This window comes from Scardinius erythrophthalmus, assembly GCF_964197995.2.
Source record: "Scardinius erythrophthalmus genome assembly, chromosome: 8".
NCBI classification, from domain to species: domain Eukaryota; kingdom Metazoa; phylum Chordata; class Actinopteri; order Cypriniformes; family Leuciscidae; genus Scardinius; species Scardinius erythrophthalmus.
Genome location: NC_138228.1, coordinates 4544740 through 4566380, shown reverse-complemented (window position 1 = coordinate 4566380; position 21641 = coordinate 4544740). Strand labels below are relative to the sequence as shown.

Genomic DNA, 21641 nt, shown 5'->3' with positions numbered 1-21641 from the left:
GCACTCCTGTTTGTCATTGTGCACGAAACTTCACGCCAATAAATCATCAGGAATATTTGCTGACTTGTGCAAAGCGCCCCCTCTTTACGTTCGTCCTAATGCCTGTTAGTTGTCCGTGGATTTGCCCATATTTGGCGTTTAAATTGGAAACGTCTTTAGACATGGAAAATCAATTCAATAAACACTTATGTCAGTCAATGAACACTGAACACAGCCCTAATATACATACATATTAACATTCAAAAGTTTGGAATCTGAAAGGGATTTGAAATGTATTTGAAAGCATCAACCAAGGCTGCATTTATTTGATCTGCATTTTGCTGCATTTTTATTTGAAAATACAGAAAAAACTGCAATATTGTGAAATATGATAAAATCAAATAATTGTGTTCTGTTTTATTATCATTTAACATGTCAATTCATTTCTGAGATGGTAAAGCAGCCATTCCTCTAGTCTTCAGTGTCACATGATCCTACAGAAATCATACTAATATGCTGATTTGGTGCTCAAGAATTTATTATAATATTTTTGTGGAAATCGTGATTTTTTTTTTTTTTTTTTTTTTATGAACAGAAAGGTTAGAAAAAAAGCATTCAATTGAAATAGAAATCATTTTTAACATAATTTTCACACGCACACACACACACACACACACACATATATATATATATATATACATATATATAATTGTATATACAATTGATTATTTAAGCAGACTGTTTTTGTTACATTACCTTGCAAATGATTGACAAGCCTTTGCAAACTGTGTATTTCACACCGAATGAATGCTTAATATAAGTGATGATGATAATCTTAACATGTTCATCTCTCTAGGATTGCACAATATGAAGGAGGAGCGGTATGTAGTCAGGCCCGTTCATTGTGGAGACTTGAGCCTCTGAGAATCGGGTGAGACAATCTCACATCTCATAACTGTGACGATATATAATATGTTGATATTTTTTGGCTTATACCTTTGTGTGTGATTTCTCTGCAGTTGGAGTGGTAGCCACATGAAGTGGGGTCAGGCCTTCCGCGTACGCCACATCACAACGGGTCGGTACTTGTGTCTGGACGAGGAGAAGGGTCTGATGGTTCTGGATCCAGAGAAAGCGAACACTAAACTGTCTGCCTTCTGTTTCCGTGCATCAAAGGTCCGTTTGAACTCATCTAAATACAAATCTCTATTTTGCCAGTTTTACTTTATAATTGTTCAAGTCACAAACAGCCTGTGACACTGATATTTGAATTCCTTTCTATGTAAAGCATTTTGAATAACTGTTTTCATTTTACTTGCTTTTATTTTGTGATTATTTTTATTCCTTTCTATGTAAAGCACTTTGAATTGCCATAGTGTATGAAATGTGCTATATAAATAAACTTGTCTTGCCTTGACTAATTGCATTTCTGTTCTCTCTCTATTTTTCTCTTCCTGTCTATGTGTTTGTTCCCACTCTCCTCTGTTGTGCTTATTCCCGGAGAACAGGAGAAAGTGGAGGGGGAGAAGAAGAAGCGAGATGTGGAAGGAATGGGCGTTCCTGAGATCAAGTATGGCGAGTCCATGTGTTTCATGCAGCATCACTCCACAGGGCTGTGGCTCACGTACGCTGCTCTAGATGCTAAGGCGGCTCGTCTGGGAACCATGAAGAGAAGGGTATGAAGCTCGCTGAACCACAAACCACATGATACCCACTTATATACCTGATGTCAAGGCTTTCAACCTATTTATTATGATCTTACCTCTCTTTCTCTCAGGCCATACTACATCAAGAGGGCCATATGGACGATGCACTGACTTGCTCTCGCTCTCAAACAGAAGAGTCTCAGGCTGCTCGTATGATCTACAGCACAACGGGCCTTTTTACACAGTTCATCAAGTATGACTGTATATCACACACACTATGACATATCATTCATTTATACTGTATATTATACAGTAACAATGAATATTGAGTAAAATGTATTTTCAGTTTTTTATGCTACGGGGCTGTCGAATGCTTGAATCTGATTGGTTGACAAACGTTCTAAGGCGTGCAATTATTTTCAGGGAAACGCATTACAGTTCCGTATCACTTCGCCAAATGATTTCAGTTATTTCAAAGGTCCTTACAGCCTACAACATTAAAATAACCAAAACCCACAATGACACTGACCAAGCAAATAAACATAGTGAACAATCCTTACAACAGCACATCCTTACACATATACAGCACGGACACACACTCGCTCAGAAACGTGTTGTCAGTGCTGCTCTGACGATTTTGTCAGTAAAATAGTTTAGCAACTTAAAAGCTACATGACTTTTCTCACTAGCGAGGTAGTAACTGCGCTGTTCTTGAAGCAGATAAACTTACAGTTTCGCTATTAGTAGAGACACTGCTGCCGAACACTGTTGAGAAACACACAGACTCGGGTAATTCACATTTGTGACCCTGGATCACAAAACCAGTCACAAGTCGCACGGGTATATTTGTGGCAATAGCCAAGAATACATTGTGTGGGTCAAACATATCGATTTTTCTTTTATGACAAAAATCATTAGGATATTAAGTAAAGATCATGTTCCATGAAGATATTTTCTAAATTTCCTACCGCAAATATATAAAACATTTATTTTTGTGAGTGAATGCAGCACAATCGTGAACATAAATGGAAAACTTTAAAGGAGATTTTCTCAATATTTAGATTTTTTTGCACCCTCAGATTCCAGATTTTCATATAGTTGTATCTCGGCCAAATACTGTCCTATTCTATCATATCATACATCAATGGAAAGCCCATTTATTCAGCTTTCATGTGATGTATAAATAATTGACCCATGTGACTGGTTTTGTGGTCCAGTGTCACATATGCTTAATCTCTCTCTGTCTCTCTCTCTCACTGCATTAATAACTGCATTAGTCTACTATCAGTGGCTCAAGCCTCCGTTACTAGCTCTAAAATGACGTTTTGGTATTAGCATCCAAGGCTTGGGATGAGATGTGTAAAAAATATTCGTACACACAAGAGCGTTTTTAAGGACAAAAACCTGACAAACGTCTAAAAAAAACTATCTTAACAATGTCTTGAGGTGTGGTATCAGTAGTATAAGTGGAATAATTGATCATGAATTATTGACAAATAATGCACAACCTTTGCGTCATGGCCGCATTACCACCGCGGGTGTGCATTATTTTTCTAATAATTCAACGACCCGTCGTCAGTTATTCCTTGCATATATAATTTTTCGTTTTTGGCACATAAAAAAAAGAGTATACTGACTAAAATGGAAAAATAAGCTATATTTCTAATATTGACCTATTCAGGCTGAATTCCAGAAATTTTCCTAGACAGTTGTTTTATATTCTCTGAATGTGCTTCATCCTCTCCTCTCTCTTCAATGTCAGAGGTCTGGACTCTCTGAGTGGGAAAAACAAATCTCCCGGTCCAGTGTCCCTGCCACTGGACGCAGTGATCCTGTCCCTGCAGGATCTGATCCATTACTTCCGGCCTCCAGAAGACGAGCTGGAACACGAGGAGAAACAGACCAAGCTGCGCTCTCTACGCAACCGACAAAACCTCTTCCAAGAAGAGGTCTGTGTATGTGTGTGTTTGTGCCTGTCTGTCTGAAAATCAGCCCTGATCCACATTCATTTAATCATTCTTTTGTAATGCAGGGCATGATCACAATCGTGCTAGATTGCATCGACCGCCTGAATGTCTACAATACTGCTGCACACTTCTCTGAGTTTGCTGGAGAGGAAGCAGCCGAATCCTGGAAAGAGATTGTCAATCTGCTCTATGAACTGCTTGGTGAATAAATATACATTTAAATATAAATAAATAAAATAGAAATAAGTTTGGAATAATTCAGATTTTTAAATGTTTTTGAAATAAGTCTTGTATGCTTGCCGAGGCTGCATTTATCAAAAATACAGTAAAAATAAATAAATTGTGACATATAATTACAATTTAAAATAACTGTTTTCAATGATTTCTGAAGGATCATGTGATACTGAAGACTGGAGTAAGGATGCTGAAAATTCAGCTTTGCATCTCAGAAATAAGAATAAAAAAAAAAAAAGAATAATTTTATTCAGCAAGGATGCACTATATTTATCAAAAGTGACAGTAAAGATGTCCATATCAAATAAATGCTGTTTTTTTTTCAGCTTCTGTTCATCAGAGAATCCTGAAAAGAAGTATTACAGTTTCCACAAAAATATTAAGCAGAAAAAAATGTTTTAAACTGATATAATAATATGAATATTTATTAATAACTTGGCACCAATAATAATTGTGCAGCAATTCAGCATATTAGAATGATTACTGAAGGATCATGTGACACTGAAAACTTTATCATCACAGGAATAAATTACATTTTAAAATATATTACAATAAAAAAACATTCATTTTAAATTGTAACAATATTTCACGATGTTACTGTATTTTTGATCAAATAAATGCAGCCTTGGTGAGCATAAGAAACTTATTAAAAGATCTTAATTATTCCGAACCAGTAGTGTAAATATAAAGAGTGTAAGTTTAAATTGTGCATGCATCTGTAAATGTGTGTCTGTTTTTGCAGCGTCTCTGATCAGAGGAAACCGTTCTAACTGTGCTCTGTTTTGCGATAACCTGGACTGGTTGGTCAGTAAACTGGATCGTCTGGAAGCTTCTTCAGGTATCTGCAAAACCTTCTTCAACAAATGGCACAAAATGAACACAAACTGTTTTGATGTCTTGCAACATCTTGCTCTTTATGTCTTTCTTCTCTTCTCTAGGCATTCTAGAGGTGCTGTACTGTGTTCTGATTGAAAGTCCTGAAGTCCTGAACATCATTCAGGAGAATCACATCAAGTCTATCATTTCTCTTCTGGACAAACACGGTCGAAACCATAAGGTCTAACTGTAAACCTGATTTGGTCAATTAACATTTTGCTACACATAGACGATCTCACTCTCCTCTGCCTTTTTCTGGACAGGTTTTAGATGTATTACGTTCTCTCTGTGTGTGTAACGGTGTTGCTGTGAGGTCCAATCAAAACCTCATCACAGAAAATTTGCTTCCGGGCCGCGACCTCCTGCTGCAAACTAACATTGTTAACTATGTATCAAGGTTTGTTGAGATATAAATGTTTATATTATAACGCTTTTTTGCATGTTCAACTTTCTTTAGTGTGTAATGTTGCTGTTTGAGCATGAAGAAAGTCTGCAAAGTTCCAAAGCACAAAGTAATTCTCTATATCAGAGCACAGTTTCTGAAACGCCTCCATAGTATTCTTGAGTTTTCTTCCGGGAACAAACATACCACAATATTCCATTTAAATAATACTCGCCCTAGGCATACGCAGAGAAAAGGGGCGTTAGTAGTGTGTTGAAACTCACGGTTATGGTAAGGGGTGGGACATTTCCCAAACATGCTCTTGACCAATCACAACACACTGCTCCAGCTGACCAATCAGATAAGATTGTGCTTTTCGGAAGGAGTGGCTTCATAGATAGAGGAACTAAACAGATCATTACTGACAGACTGGGAAGAGAGGAGCTGCAACAATCAAATGTGTTTTTCGAACATTCAGGCATGAAAACCTATTCTAGCAGGTCCCAAAAAACAAAATCAAGTTTTTGTAAAATGGCATAATATATCTTCTTTGGGTTAGTTTTCCCAAAAATGAAAATTCTGTCATTAATTACTCACCGTCATGTCTTTCCAAACCCATAAGACTTCATTCATCTTCGTAAACACAAATTAAGATATTTTGGATGAAATCTGAGAGCTTTCTGTCCATTCATTGTCAGTCTATGCAACTAACACTTTGACGCTTCAAAAAATTCATAAAGAGATCGTAAAAGTTCCTTTCATATCGTTCCTTTCCTTCATTTGAGTTCCACAGATGAACAAAAGTCTTGCTGGTTTGGAAAGACATGATGGTGAATAAATGATGACAGAATTTTCATTTTTGGGTGAACTATCCTTTTAAAATTAATTGCACCTTGCAGAATTTCATTTACTGCAGCTTTTGTTCCTGAAGATGCACTAAATCAAAGAAATTGAAAAGATTATTAACCGTTTACTGTATAAATGTCACTTTCTCCTTGTAGCGTGAGGCCCAATATCTTTTTGGGGACTTGTGAAGGTTCCACACAGTTTAAGAAGTGGTACTTTGAGGTGATGGTGGACTATGTGGAGCCGTTTGTGACAGCCCAGGCCACCCATCTGCGTGTTGGCTGGGCTCTGACTGAGGGCTTCAGTCCGTACCCTGGAGGAGGAGAGGGCTGGGGTGGCAACGGTGTTGGTGATGATCTCTACTCTTATGGCTTTGATGGCCTTCACTTGTGGTCAGGTAAATGTGGTGATCTTGTATATTCTATATACAGCAGTGTGTGAGTATTTATGTTCCTCAAACATAATTTTCTCTGTGTAGGTCACGTGTCTCGTCAGGTGGCTTCGCCCAACCAGCACATCCTGGCAGCAGATGATGTTGTGAGCTGCTGTCTGGACCTGAGCGTGCCCAGTATCTCCTTTCGTATTAATGGGCATCCAGTCCAGGGAATGTTTGAGAACTTCAACGTAGACGGCCTTTTCTTCCCTGTCATTAGCTTCTCCGCTGGAGTGAAGTAATTAACGTTATTATTTTGTTTTGTTTTTACTTTTCTTATAAAATGTATGTACATATATTCACAAATATATTAAAATAGAAAACTGTTCTTTTTAAATTGTAATAATATTTCAGAAAGCGACTGTTGTAATATATTTTTTTGAATAAATAAATGCAGCCTCTGTGAGACATATATATCCAAAAACATCTTATCGGCCCCGAGACACGGACAATATTTTCTGAATAATTAATGAAAACACTAAATACTAAAATCAGTAGATTAGAAATATGATTAATTCATGCACATTTATAATGTCTTCTCACTTGCTGACCCGTGTTTTCATTCATTTCTCAGAGCTCGTTTCCTTTTGGGAGGCCGCCATGGGGACTTTAAGTTCTTGCCCCCTCCTGGTTATGCACCATGTTACGAAGCTCTTCTTCCCAAAGACAGAATGCGCATTGAGCACATTAAGGAGTATAAACATGACTTCAGTGGAGTCCGAAACCTGCTGGGCCCCACGCAGTCCCTCACACACACTTCATTCACTCCCTGTCCTGTTGACACTGCCCAGGTAAACTAAACTACCCACATTTGTTTCCCTCACTCCACTGTTGCTTGGCAGAAACACTTTCACTGAGCGGTCAATGTACGTGTTGTGTATGTCATTTGTAGATTGTGCTTCCTCCTCATTTGGAGCGGATCAGAGAGAAACTTGCCGAAAACATCCACGAGCTCTGGGCCGTCACCCGTATTGAGCAGGGTTGGACCTATGGAGTGGTGAGCGCTTTCTGCCTCTTGTTTTTTCGCAAATAAACACCAACTCAACCACACACATACATATAGGCTGTGTTCACACTTGTAGTTTGGTTCGCTTGGTTCGTTTGGTCCGGACCAAAAAAAAAAAAGTCCTGGTCTGCTTAGCATTCACACTGGCATTTTAACATCGAACCTAAAGATATCGAAGCTAAAGGCATAGGGATGTGTTCACAAACGGATTGGTCTGCTTTTATTATGTATATAACTTACCGAACATCCATAACAATGCTGTACTCTGGGCTAAATGTGCTCGTTGTATGTGTGTAGCCTACATATGATGGTATTATGACCAGCTGAGAACTCGTGAAGAGCTTATAAAATGTATTAAGGAGTCAAAACAGCGGCAGGAATCCCTCCGTTACACACACAAACGAAGATCTGCTGCGAGGAGACGTGGTTCTGATGCCTGTACTAATCTGTGATGGGCAACATCACAACCATCACGAGAAAAAACAGGCATGCTTGAGCATTCTGTCCTTTTTAGGTTCGCATCTTGAGACATCATGTCCCGTTTTTTGGTTTGTTTACATGTCTTTGGTCCGTGTTGCATTCATTTTTCATTCGAACTGAGTTCAGAGTTTGTTTGGAAGCGTGAACGCTGCCATCTGAACCCTGGTGACACCAAACAAGCGGACCGAGACGCTGAAAAGATGGGTCTCGGTCCGCTTGTTTGGTGTCACCAGGGTTCAGATGGCAGCGTTCACACTTATTCAAATGAACCGCACTAACAGAGCAATCGCACCAGGGTTCGTTTTAATCAAACCAAACATGCCAAGTGTGAACACACCCATAAACACAAGATCCTTAATGAAGTTAAATGTTTAAATAAAGTAAAAAAATGCTATCTCTCTCAGTTCAGGGATGATAATAAGAAGTTGCACCCGTGTCTGGTGGACTTTCATAGTCTTCCAGAACCCGAGAGGAATTATAACCTCCAGATGTCTGGAGAGACCTTGAAGTGAGTGTCTGTTGAATCTCAAATCTCTGAAGGTCACTTGCTTATGCATCCGTCTTTCTATCCAATTTATTGATCAACTTTTTTTTTTCTCCTTGGCTTCTCCAGAACCCTCTTAGCTCTGGGCTGCCATGTAGGCATGGGAGATGAGAAAGCAGAGGAGAATCTGAGGAAGATCAAACTGCCCAAAACGTATGTAAACCTAAAAAAACCCCACACTTTCATCTTGTAAATGTATACGGATTTGGTTTTCATATTTTCTGTTTCTTGGTCAGTTATGTGATGAGCAGTGGGTACAAACCTGCTCCTCTGGACCTCAATCATGTCAAACTGACGCCCAATCAGAACCAGCTGGTGGAGAAGCTGGCGGAAAATGGGCACAATGTTTGGGCACGGGACAGAGTCAGACAAGGATGGACCTACAGCATTATGCAGGTACAGTAGATGTGGGAGCAGAAATTACAGTTACGTCACTGCAGTTGCGTACACATTATGGTGGACGAAAACGGGCGAGATCCAAGAAATATGAAAGAAAAAAGTAGACCATCCAGGCAAGGGCGTAGTTTTGAACATTGGGGGGTTGAAGTGTGAACCGTTTCCCAGGACATGCTCCCTCGTGTGATTTATTTGTTTTTTTATTTTTGCAAAATGGTCTTTTGTGGTATCTTACCTATCATCCACACATGCAAAGTTGGTTGATAACATAATTGATAAAGTAATAGCCTAGTTAACAATTACTTGTTTACATAGCGTATATGATGTATTTTATATTACTTATATTAGCATTTGGTTTATTTCCTACTTCTTAACAATTCATCAGGCTCTTAATGATTTTGGCTATGTTTTGCTAATATCAGTCATCATTTGAACAGAACACATTTTACACATAGGGAAAACAAATTGTTTGGTCAATACCTCATGAAGGTCCAGAATTTAAAGCTCCTGATCCTAACTTATACTTTCCCCTATGAAAAAGTGCCATAATTCTTGTACTTGTTTAACTGTAGCATTTGTTAGAATAAGGCTGTAATTACAGGTGAGATCATTGATGGCTCCTCGTTGGGCCAATGTTGACTTCTTTTTTTTAATCTATAGCATTTGTTATGAAAAATAGCAACTTACACATTTTGAAACTATTGCTACAACATGCCACAGTTGTAATATAAATCTATAGTGAATAATATGTTTCATTAACAGATTATCTATTATCATTTCTACAAGTTAGTCCAAAAAACGTGAGTAGTTTAAAAAGCTTTCTAATTTAAGTTAGATCATTTTTATCTGTACTTTTAGTTTATGTAGTCTTTTTAGACTTAATAGTGTTTTAAAGTTGAAAATTATTTTAAATCAGAATTTTAAAGTGTTTTAAATCAACTGAAAATTCAAATGGATCGCACATTTTATCATATGCGTTGTGATAAGAACAGCTTGCACAAATCTTGGAGCACACTGGTGAGCGCGTGCACATTATGTGTGATTTGTGAATTTCGCTTCAGTCATATTGCGCTGATAATTGAGTTTGGACGGGAACTTTTGGACGGAATATCTGTGAACTGGAATTCAATTAATACTTGAAAGGGAGCCCAAACTTTTTACTCTTATTACTTACCCTCAGGACATCTTGAATAAACGTAACCCTCGTTTGGTGCCATACAACCTGCTGGATGAGAGAACAAAGAAGACTAACAGAGACAGTGTGAACAACGCTGTACGCACTCTGATTGGCTATGGATACAACATCGAGCCTCCAGATCAGGAGAGCAGTGAGTCTTTGTCTTTCATATACGACTTTCATGTCTTTCATATACAGCGTTTGACATTTACTTTTACTTACGTTCTCCAGCCACTGTGGCTAATGGTTTTCCAAAGTTACTAGCCACTCAGCATTTTTACTGGCCACAATTTTGACACCGATACCATGGGAAAAACTGCCAATATTTTTTATATTATCTCATAATTTGGCAGAAGGTATATTAGGCTGCTGTCACTTTAAGACCTGACGCACAGATCCATATAGTGTTACACATACGTTTTCTTGCTCAACTGCTTACATTCACTTAAAACATAACTGTCTGTGTTTACGTGAATACTTGGCAAGAGCAGTATTTTGACATTATTTTGTGTGAATTTGACAGTTTAAGCGCTAGAGGCGGCTTTATGTTCCTGCACTTTGGGTGTGAACACAAAATCTTCGGGAATGAGTAAATGCGCAATAAGCGCAATCCCACACAGATATTCCAACCCTGTAACACCAACAATAAAAAACGAGTATTGGAAGCGTTTTTCAGTATTGATATGTATTGAAAAATCAATATGGTTGACAACACTTCATTGCACTTAGGTTATTATTTCAGATGCCTTTTTAAAAAACTGCAATTGAAAAATTTATATATTATATATAAAATTCAACCCGCCAAAGTGGCTAGTAAGAGATGAAATCCACCCGCATTCGGCAGGTTGGCGGATGTTAATGTCAAGCCCTGATTCAGTAGGATATACTAGGATCCAGAATTGGATGTAAATGTATTGTTTATTCAGTTCTAAATTCTTCAAATCTCTTTTTTCCACAGGTGGTCATGTTGAGAACACAGGTGGAGATAAAGTACGTATCTTCAGGGCAGAGAAGCAGTACGCCATCACCTCAGGAAAGTGGTACTTTGAGTTTGAGGCTGTAACCACAGGAGAGATGAGGGTGGGCTGGGCTCGACCGAACGTCCGCTCTGATGTTGAGCTTGGCTCTGATGAGCTGGCTTATGTCTTTAATGGAAACAGGGTCAGTGGTGTCATATTAATCTAACTCTGCTGTGTTATATGGTAACAGGCTGTAGGACATCTTTCCAGCTAATTGGATTGTTTGCCGCACAAGTTGCTGACAAACTATTTTGTATAGCTGCAATAAAAGCTAAACTACTCTCATTTTCACTCCCTGCAGGCTCAGCGATGGCACATTGGTAATGAGCCATTTGGTCGTCAGTGGCAGTCTGGTGATGTGGTCGGTTGCATGATAGACCTCACTGAAATGAACATCATGTTCACTCTTAACGGAGAGATGCTGATCAGCGATTCTGGCTCTGAAATGGCCTTCAAAGACATCGAGCCTGGAGACGGTGAGGATTTGAGCTATAAAGTTGTTGTTTTTGTAGTAAATTTTCAATAATTAGTTTTTTAGAGGTAATGTGTATTTTTAAATAAGCTTTGTCATGCAGGAAAAGTCTGTAGTTAAGTGTTTGGGTGAGTCTCAAGAGGTTTGTTTCCACAGACACAGATCAATCCTAGTCTTGGATTTAAAAAGATGTGTAATTGAAATTTAGTTCTGATTGAATAGGTGTTTGTAGTATTAAGGAAATGGATTTAAGGTATTAAATGGATAATTCACACAGAACTGAAAATACTCATCATTTACTTTCACTCTCGTAAAACCTGTATGAATTTCGTTCTTCCATTAAACAAAATATAAATTTCTGAATAATAGACTGGCTTGGCAGCAACCTAAAGGTATTATAAAAACTGTCCATATGATTAATGTGCCATGTTTTAAGTCTTGTAAAGCCATTCAATAGAGTATTTCAATATGCAAATTTAATAGCAAAATCTAATATGGCACCTTAGATGTTGATTACATTTTTGGCACAAAATGCACAAGTATTAATGGTGTTTGGCATCAAATGGGGTCAACATGCAGCTTTAGTAATTAAGTAATTAATTACTAATAAAAAAAGATATAATTAGTAATTAATTTAGTAATTAATGTAATTATGAGATGACAACACATGACGTTCTTGAATCTGCAGTGTTCAGGTGGTACAAGTAGGAGCTCTCAGAAAATTCCAAGTTTACAAGTTATAATTATGAGTTCTACTTGGATGTGAGGTGTAATCTGGTAATTATGGTAATTATGATGGCATGAACGCACCTATATATTGCGAGTTATTACTTTTATTTTTTTACTGCAATTGCCCCCAGAGGAACTGATTTAACTTCAGCTTTGCAGTCCATAGCTAAGGCTAACACAATTTATCACGATTCTTAAGTCACAATACAAAATTATTGCGATTAAATACATTTTGTGGCATGCTAAGTATTGTGATTACATATATAGCTATGTATTACCTTTTTTCAACTGCAAATGTCCCCAAAAAGAAGCTGATTTTAAAGTAGCTTTGCTGTCCTTATCTAAGGCTAACCCTATCTCTCTATGATGGAGTGTGAGGTCAGTCCTCGTGTTCGAAGTATTCCCAGAGTATTTTATCATCATACAAGACTCTTTGCAAATCTAATGTGTCATATATCCATCACCTTTGTCCCATCCTTGTTAAAAAATTTCAAAATAAGTCCATACGTTGTATTCAAACATGGATTATTTCTTTCTCTGACGACTCCGTCTTGGTTTTACCAACTTGCACACTGACTATCTCTTCCTTTTGACCTTACCAGAAAAAACAGCATTATAGTAGTGGACTGAAAAAGCAGTTGATTTTGTTATTCTACTATCGAATAAAAGATAAATACTGGATATATTGTATTTGTAAAACAATATTGCCACGCAAAATATCTCTTTTCTACATTGTATCGATTTTGTTGCTATAAATCAGCCTCTTTTCTTCATTTTTCTCTCTCCAGGTTTTATTCCAGTCTGCATGTTGGGTCTTTCTCAGGTTGGCCGCATAAACCTAGGTCAGAATGTTAGCAGCCTACGCTACTTCGCCATCTGTGGGCTCCAAGAGGGCTTTGAGCCATTCGCCATCAACATGAAGAGAGACATCACAATGTGGTTCAGTAAGAGCCTGCCTCAGTTTGTCCCTGTTCCCACCGACCACAACCACATTGAGGTATTTGAGGAATCTTTGTGACATTTAATTGAGTTTAAAGTTAAAGTTTATGGACCTGCTTTATTGTCCTTTATTGTGACCTGTAGGTCTCTCGTGTGGATGGAACCGTAGACAGCGCCCCCTGCCTGAAAATAACCCACAAGACATTCGGATCCCAAAACGCCAACACAGACATGTTGTTCTTCAGACTGAGCATGCCTGTAGAGTTCGACCTGACCTTCAAGGTCACCGCTGGCACCACTCCCCTCACTCGGACCCTCACCATCCCTGAGGATCAGGTGCTGGAGGTGGACCCCGACTCTGAATTTGAGGTGCTGAAAAAGTCAGCCAGTCGCAAAGAGCAGGAGGAGAAGGAAAAGGAGCCATCCGTGCCCAAAGATATCCCAAGCAGTAAAGAAAATGACAAAGACACTGCGTCCGAGAAAGGAAAAAAGAAAGGGTGAGAACTGAGGACTTTTATGAAGTGGTAACACTTTACAACAAGGTTCATTAGTTAACATCAGTTAACTAACATAAGCTAACCACAAGCAATACATTTGTTACTGTATTTGTAAATCTCAGGGGTGGTTGATTATGATTTCACTTATCTAACTTTAGTTAGTGTGTAATGTTGCTGTTTGAGCATAAACAACATCTGCAAAGTTACAACGCTCAAAGTTCAAAGCAAAGGGAGATATTTTCTTTTAAAGACATTGCTTTTTAAGGACTACAACAAACGGCTGGTAGGGACTACACGGGCTTCCTCCCGGGTTAGTGACATAACAAACCCTAGAATCTACATAAACCCCGCCCCCGGGAACGTGATTTATAGATTATCATGACAAGCTACATAAATTCATCAACTAACCATTCAGAAATGTTGTCACTTCTTGAGTCTCTCAGTCTTTGTCTGACTCCAGTTTGAACATAAAAGGCAAAAAGGTTTTTAAATTTTAACTGCATGTCTGTGTGAGGTTCTGCTAACACAAGAGCTGTTGAAGCTCCGCCCTCTGTGCCGGGAGCACAGCTCATTTGCATTTAAAGGGACAGACACAAAAACTGAGCTCTTTTGCTCACCCTCAAAAAGTGACAATTTTAACATGCTGTAAAAAAAATCTCTGTGGGGTATTTTGAGCTAAAACTTCACATACACACTCTAGGGACATCAGACTCTTATTTTACATCTTTTGAAAAGGGCATGATACCACCCCTTTAATAAAAATAAAGCTGTTCATTGTTTGTTCATGTTAGTTCACAGTGCATTAACTAATGTTAACAAGATTTTTATAAAGTATTAGTGAATGTTGAAATTAACATTAACAAAGATTAATAAATGCTGTATAAGTGCAGTTCATTATTAGTTCATGCTAACTAATGCAGTTAACTAATGAACCATATTGTAAAGTGTTAAAAAGTGTTTTTCCTGTATATGTATACCTTTATATATGTATACCTTTAGCATACCTCTAAAAAGAGTACTTGTTACCGAAATAATATACCTCTCTTGTTCTCTACAAATCTCTCGTTCATACTTGACCACTCAAATGTATTCCCTCAGCTTCCTGTTTAAGGCTAAAAAGGCAGCCATGACTACCCCTCCTCCACCTCCACCTCTTATGCCCCGTTTGATGGAGGATGTTGTGCCCGATGATCGCGACGACCCGGAGATCATCCTCAATACGACTACAGTCAGTCTTCATTACAAGATCTATCATATATGACACATTCTCTGCTCGTTTCCTCACGTCTCCTTCTCTCTCTCTGTCTCCACTGTGCAGTATTATTACTCAGTCCGTATCTTCGCCGGGCAAGAGCCTAGCGGGGTATGGGTGGGTTGGGTCACCCCTGACTTCCACATGTATGACCTCAACTTCGACCTGTCTAAGGTCCGTACTGTCACTTTGACTGTTGGAGACGACAAGGGCAACATACACGACAGGTGAGATGTGATAAAGATTCAGCTGTCATTGAAATGTTGGCCAATGTGGACAAATACAAGAAGCTGCAGTGCGGAGAAGCATTTGGTTAAAAATAAATGTTCAGTATAGTGAGGTGATGTAGGTGAATATCGATTTTGGTGATGTAAGAGCACTGCACTGGTGGCCTACTTCAGCAACCGACCTTCAGAATCAGTTGGGAGAGATTTTACCTCAAGAAACTTATTTTTACTGTGAAACCGAAAAAGTGTAATACCTATCATTTATGATATGTACAGCATAGTATTTTGGATGTACAGCACATGTTAAAAACATTTGCCTCTAGAAAAATAATAATAAAAAATATGATGGAGAAAAATTATTTTCTTTTTTTAGTATTTTCTTCTTGTTTTTCAGTAAAAAAAAAGTAAGAAGCCTTAAAACAAGATGCATTTATTTGAGATTTTATTTAATTTTTACAATGGGGTTAGGCAAGGCAAGGCAAGGCAAGTTTATTTATATAGCACATTTCATACACAATGGTAATTCAAAGTGCTTTACATACTATTAAAAATAAACAGAAGAAATAAGAATATACAAAACAGTTTAGAATAAAGAAACAAGAAAGAACTAAAAATAATTAAAACAGTTTAGAATAAAGAACAGTTTAAAATAAAGAAACGAGAAAGAACTAAAAATAATTAAAACAGTTTAGAATAAAGACTAAAATAAGACACAGTATAAACAGTCGGACAGACAGTGACACAGTGCTCATTCATTAAATGCAAAGTTAAACAGATGTGTTTTGAGTCTGGATTTGAATGTGACTACTGTAGGAGCACATCTGATCTCCTCTGGAAGCTGGTTCCAGCTGCGGCTGGCATAATAGCTAAAAGCAGACTCTCCATGCTTAGAGTGAACTCTTGGAACTTCTAGCTGATGTGATCCTAATGATCTGAGTAATCTGTTGGGTTTGTATTCCGTGAGCATATCTGCAATGTATTGAGGTCCTAGGCCATTAAATGATTTATATACTAGTAATAATACTTTAAAATCAATCCTATAAGTAACTGGCAGCCAGTGTAATGACCTGAGTACTGGTGTGATATGTTCATATTTTCTGGTTCTGCTAAGAATCCTGGCAGCAGCGTTCTGTATGAGCTGCAAATGTCTTATGGTCTTTTTGGGAAGGCCAGTGAGGAGTCCATTACAATAATCCACCCTGCTGGTGATGAAAGCATGAACAAGTTTCTCTAAGTCTTGACTGGAAACAAAGCATCTAATTCTTGCAATATTTTTCAGATGATAGTATGCTGATTTAGTTATTGCTTTGACATGACTATTGAAACTAAGGTCTGACTCTAAAGACACACCAAGATTCCTGACTTGATTTTTAGTTGTTTGACCTTTAGAGTGAAGGTATGCGTTCACCTTGAGAACTTCATCTTTGTTTCCAAACACAATGATTTCAGTTTTGTCTTTGTTTAACTGTAGAAAGTTTTGGCACATCCAGCTGTTGACTTCATCGATGCATTGGCACAGGGAGTCAATGGGGCTGTAATCGTTAGGCGATAGGGCTAAGTAGATCTGTGTGTCGTCTGCATAGCTGTGGTAAGCGATTTGGTTCTTTCTCATTATTTGGCTCATTGGGAGCATGTACAGGTTGAACAGGAGTGGCGCAAGAATTGAGCCTTGAGGGACTCCGCATGTCATGGGCGTCCACTCAGACTTATGGTCACCTATACTCACATAATAACCTCTCCCATCTAAGTATGACCTGAACCATTTTAGGACTATCCCAGAAATCCCCACCCAGTTTTCCAGCCTGTCCAGAAGTATTTTGTGATCGACAGTGTCAAATGCAGCACTGAGGTCGAGTAGAACCAGCACTGATAATTTGCCTGAATCCGTATTTAAGCGAATATCGTTTATTATCTTAATGAGCGCCGTCTCTGTGCTGTGGTGCGGTCGGAAACCAGATTGAAAATTATCAAAGTATCCATTTGAGTTTAAGAATTTGTTCAGCTGGTTGAAGACAACTTTTTCAATGATTTTGCCTGTGAAAGGAAGATTTGAGATCGGTCTATAGTTGCTTAATATAGTCTTATCCAGATTGCTCTTTTTCAGGAGGGGTTTGACAACAGCAGTTTTAAGGGAGTTTGGAAAACTTCCATAGAAAAGTGAGGCATTTACCACTTCTAGGAGATCTGCTTCTAAACAGTCTAACACACTTTTAAAAAAAGATGTGGGAAGTGTGTCAAGGGCGCAGGTTGATGTTTTAAGGTGCTGAACGGTTTCTTTCAGAATTTTGCCATCAATTTCTTCAAAATCAGACATAGTAACTACTTTCTCAGGTTGTAGTCTGATCTGTCTGACCTCAGTGCAACTCAAGGATGTGCTGATCACCTTTCTAATATTATTGATTTTCTCAGAGAAAAAGGTAGCAAACTCACTACACTTGCTGTCGGAGAGCATTTCACTGGGAATCTGGCTTGGGGGATTTGTTAGTCTGTCGACAGTAGCGAAGAGATTTCGAGTATTATTTAGGTTTCTGTTTATGATATTGGAGAAGAAAGTCTGTCTAGCTTTGCCTAGTTCCATATTGAAAGCACGAATGGTGTCTCTATAGATGTTATAGTGGATTACAAGTTTTGTCTTTCGCCACATGCGCTCTGATTTTCTGCATTGTCTTTTCATAATTTGCACTGCTGTTGAGTTTCTCCAAGGTGCTTTTTGTTTACCATTCTTCCTGACTTTCACAGGAGCAATATCATCAATTACATTTTTAACCTTCGAGTTAAAAGAAACAAGGAGAGAATCAACCGAGTCAGCAGATATGCTCGGTCTTAGGGATATGGCCTTCATAAATAGTACACTAGTGTTCTCATTTAGGCATCTCTTCTTGACAGACACAGATCTAACTTCAATGGCAGGAGAGATCAATAAATCAAAGAAAATACAGTAATGATCAGAGAGTGCGACATCCTTAATATCATTCAATGAAATGTTTAGACCCTTACTGATAAGTAAATCTAGAGTGTGTCCACGATTGTGTGTGGGCCCATGTACATGTTGAATCAGATCAAAAGTTTTTAAAACAGTATTGATTTCTTTTGCCATATTATTTTCTGAATTATCTATGTGAATGTTAAAATCTCCAGCAATAGTGAAACTGTCAAACTCTGAGGAAATTATTGATAACAGTTCTGTAAAGTCTTCAGCAAAGGCTGAAGAGTATTTTGGAGGCCTGTAAATAGTGATAAGTAAAATCCGTGGAGCACCTTTTAACACAATACCCAGATATTCAAAAGACGGGTAATTACCAAATGATATTTGCTTACATTGATAGACATCTTTAAAAAGAGCAGCTACACCCCCACCTCTCCTTCCAGCTCTGGAGACACTCATAAAGGTAAAGTTCGGAGGAGATGTTTCATTGAGGATTGTTGCACTGCAGCTGGCTTCTAGCCAAGTTTCATTTAGAAATATAAAGTCCAGGTTGTATGTGCTTATAAAGTCATTGACTAGAAGTGATTTATTTTTAAGTGAGCGGATGTTTAAAAGTGCTAACTTAACAGTCTTGCTTTTTGTGTCCACAATCTTAGTTTGTCGTGTGATAGGCACCAGATTAGATGGGTTTGCTGTACGGCTTTTAAAGGCCTTAGACTTTCTAACATGTGAATGAACAGATGATACAGGAACACTGGGTTCCCGCTTGTTCTGTAAACATTTGAGAAAGTTACTGTTATCACAGCGGGGACCCGGCACAAATCACTTGGAGCTGGTATCAGTTGATTTTGTAACACCTCGAGCAGACGGTGGAAGTTGTGGGCCCTGGCGTTGTGGAAGGGGCCTTAATGCTCGGGGAGGAGGGGGAGGGGGGAGAGGGCGAGCTGCGCCCATAGACTTTGGTGGTAGTGATGTTTTTCTGGTTGATATCTGGGGGCTTCCAGCGAATTGGGTTCCAGCATACACTAGTTTTTCCATTTTCTCTGAGAAACACATCAATGGGGATGTAGGAGATAGTGATAGCGGTGAGAGTGGCTGTGGTGTTAATGGAGGCTGTAATATGCTGTCTTGGCTTTCCTGGTCGTGTTTGGGTGCTGAATCTGTTGTTACTGGTGGCTGTAATGTACTGTCCTGGCTTCCCTGGTCATTCTTGGGTGCTGAATCTGTTGTTATTGGAGGCTGTAATATGGTGTCCTGGCTTCCCTGGTCATTCTTGGGTGCTGAATCTGTTGTTATTGGAGGCTGTAATATGCTGTCCTGGCTTCCCTGGTCATTCTTGGGTGCTGAATCTGTTGTTATTGGAGGCTGTAATATGCTGTCCTGGCTTCCCTGGTCATTCTTGGGTGCTGAATCTGTTGTTATTCGAGGCTGTAATATGCTGTCCTTGGGAGCTGAATCTTGTGACATTTCTAATATGTCACAGTCTGACTCTGGTGAGCTCAGTGGGCAGGGCTCAGCTGAAGTTGTGTCCATGAGCAGAAGTTGTTTTGGCTGCATGGTGTTATCATTGTCTTTGTGAGATGTGTCAGCCGCATGTCCATTCAAGTCCTGAAGCGAAGTCCTGTGGTCATTCAAACTGTGTCCAGGTGAGTGTGTGCCATTCTGGTTGATTGGATTGGCAGAAGGATGGTGAAGGGAGAAAAGGATATTGTCCTTTAGCACTCTTGAACCCAGTTTGTTTGGAAGATGGCCATTTTGTTGAAACAGTGGCCTCTGATTCCAGAAAAGATTAAAGTTGTCTATGAAGTTCACTCCTTTTATATTACAGGTTTTTTGCAGCCATGAATTAAGCCCAAGCAACCGTGAGAACCTGTTACTTCCTCTTGCTGGGAGTGGTCCACTGATGAATGTTTGTACTTTCAGTCTTTTGAGTGTTTCAAAAAAGTTCATTGAAATCCTTCTTAAGCTGTTCTGACTGCTCTTTATGGATATCATTCTTCCCCACATGAATGATGAGTCGATTTGCAGTCTTATGTTTCATCAAAATGTTTTGAATTTCTCTGTTTACGTCAGAGGTTGTTGCTTGTGGAAGGCAGCATGTAGTTGTATCTTTCGAGCTGGTTAGAAAAAAAACTTAATTCACACTTAATTTAAAGCCTTAAGATTTAATTTGAACTAAGTAAATTATGAAATTTTGCTTCCCAAGTACTGTAAATATATATTATTTTAAGATTTTTTTTAAGGTCTTATGCTCACCAAGGCTGCATTTCTTTGTTTGAAAATACACAAAACCTGTAATATGTTGAATGTTATTTCAATTTAAAATAGTAGTTTTTTATTTTAATGTATTTTAAAATGTAATTATTTGCTGTAATATCAAATCTGAATTTTCAGCATCATCACTCCAGTCTTCAGTGTCACATGACCGTTAAAAAATCATTCTAATATGCTGATTTGCTGCTTAAGAAACATTTCTTATTATTATCAGTATTGAAACCAGTTGTGCTGCTTCATATTTTTTATGAAAAACATGATTAAGTTAAAAGGAACAGAATTTATTGAAATTGAAATCTGAAATAAAAGTATTCTTTCTCTCCTTCGATTAATAAAATATTTGTTTATTCGTGACTTATAATATCTTGTTTGTTCATCAGTATGAGGAGGAGTAACTGCTATATGGTGTGGGGAGGAGAGTTTGGCAGCAGCACTCAACAGAGGTTCAGCCAGGAGGATCTGGTGATTGGTTGCTTGGTTGATCTGGCAACAGGTCTAATGAATTTCACAGCCAATGGGAAGGAGATCAACACTTTCTATCAGGCGAGTGCAGGTCATCTCTTTAAAGGAGCTAGTGGCCCTCAAAAGTTCTGTTTTTAACTTATCCACTTTCACTTGCTCCTGTCTTTGGTACGTCATTTCTGAACTGTTAGGAGTGCATATTGTTTATTTGAACTCATATGTATACATGTGTTCTCTCAGGTGGAGCCCCACACTAAGCTGTTTCCAGCTGTGTTTGTATTGCCTGGCAGCCAGAACATGCTGCAGCTGGAACTTGGAAAACTCAAGGTCAGCTTTATCCTTTACTACTGACCTTGAAGTCATTGGGCCCTATTTTAACGATCTACAGTAAGCGCATGGTCTAAAGCGGACGGCTCAAGTTCACTTAGGGCATGTCCGAATCCACTTTTGCTAGTTTAACGACGGGAAAAATGGTCGGCGCGCCATGCGCACGGTCTAAAAGGGTTGTCCCTATTCTCATAATGAGTAATGAGTGTGTTTTGGGATTTACGTGCGTTAAACCAATCAGAGTCTCACCTCCCATTCCCTTTAAAAGCCAGTTGCGCTCTCGCCATGGCGGATTCGCTATTTACATGACGGAATTTGATAGTGGAAAGACCGAACGCGTCTCCAGAGCGCAAACGGATCTGCTCGTGCGCGAGGTAAAAGTGCGCAAGCAGATCATCTACGGGACAAGCCGGATTCATTCCACCATATCTTTATGCACACAATAATAATCTTTTACATTGTAATCCTTTTATTTTAAATATTTGGCATGTTTGTGTGCTGCTGTGCGTCCCTGTGCGTTTAATAAGCAGAGTGTACACGCGTTGTGGACC

The 21641-nt window shown here is 38.7% G+C and overlaps 1 protein-coding gene across 4 annotated transcripts in view; it reads left to right on the top strand.

Moving 5' to 3' along the window:
* The window catches only part of ryr1b (ryanodine receptor 1b (skeletal)), a 135668-nt gene that overhangs the window by 34435 nt on the left and 79592 nt on the right, over positions 1 to 21641 (top strand). For all 4 annotated transcript variants that reach the window (XM_081372215.1, XM_081372213.1, XM_081372214.1 and 1 more), the window contains exons 9-33: positions 836 to 910; positions 999 to 1155; positions 1488 to 1655; positions 1757 to 1878; positions 3388 to 3574; positions 3658 to 3793; positions 4569 to 4664; positions 4765 to 4883; positions 4966 to 5099; positions 6086 to 6327; positions 6409 to 6601; positions 6938 to 7154; positions 7256 to 7360; positions 8254 to 8357; positions 8463 to 8546; positions 8630 to 8789; positions 9970 to 10117; positions 10925 to 11127; positions 11287 to 11461; positions 12975 to 13183; positions 13270 to 13622; positions 14721 to 14850; positions 14941 to 15101; positions 20682 to 20844; positions 21004 to 21090. In XM_081372215.1, the coding sequence (XP_081228341.1) occupies positions 836 to 910; positions 999 to 1155; positions 1488 to 1655; positions 1757 to 1878; positions 3388 to 3574; positions 3658 to 3793; positions 4569 to 4664; positions 4765 to 4883; positions 4966 to 5099; positions 6086 to 6327; positions 6409 to 6601; positions 6938 to 7154; positions 7256 to 7360; positions 8254 to 8357; positions 8463 to 8546; positions 8630 to 8789; positions 9970 to 10117; positions 10925 to 11127; positions 11287 to 11461; positions 12975 to 13183; positions 13270 to 13622; positions 14721 to 14850; positions 14941 to 15101; positions 20682 to 20844; positions 21004 to 21090 (3928 nt within the window). The remainder of the gene's footprint in view (positions 1 to 835; positions 911 to 998; positions 1156 to 1487; positions 1656 to 1756; positions 1879 to 3387; positions 3575 to 3657; positions 3794 to 4568; positions 4665 to 4764; positions 4884 to 4965; positions 5100 to 6085; positions 6328 to 6408; positions 6602 to 6937; positions 7155 to 7255; positions 7361 to 8253; positions 8358 to 8462; positions 8547 to 8629; positions 8790 to 9969; positions 10118 to 10924; positions 11128 to 11286; positions 11462 to 12974; positions 13184 to 13269; positions 13623 to 14720; positions 14851 to 14940; positions 15102 to 20681; positions 20845 to 21003; positions 21091 to 21641) is intronic.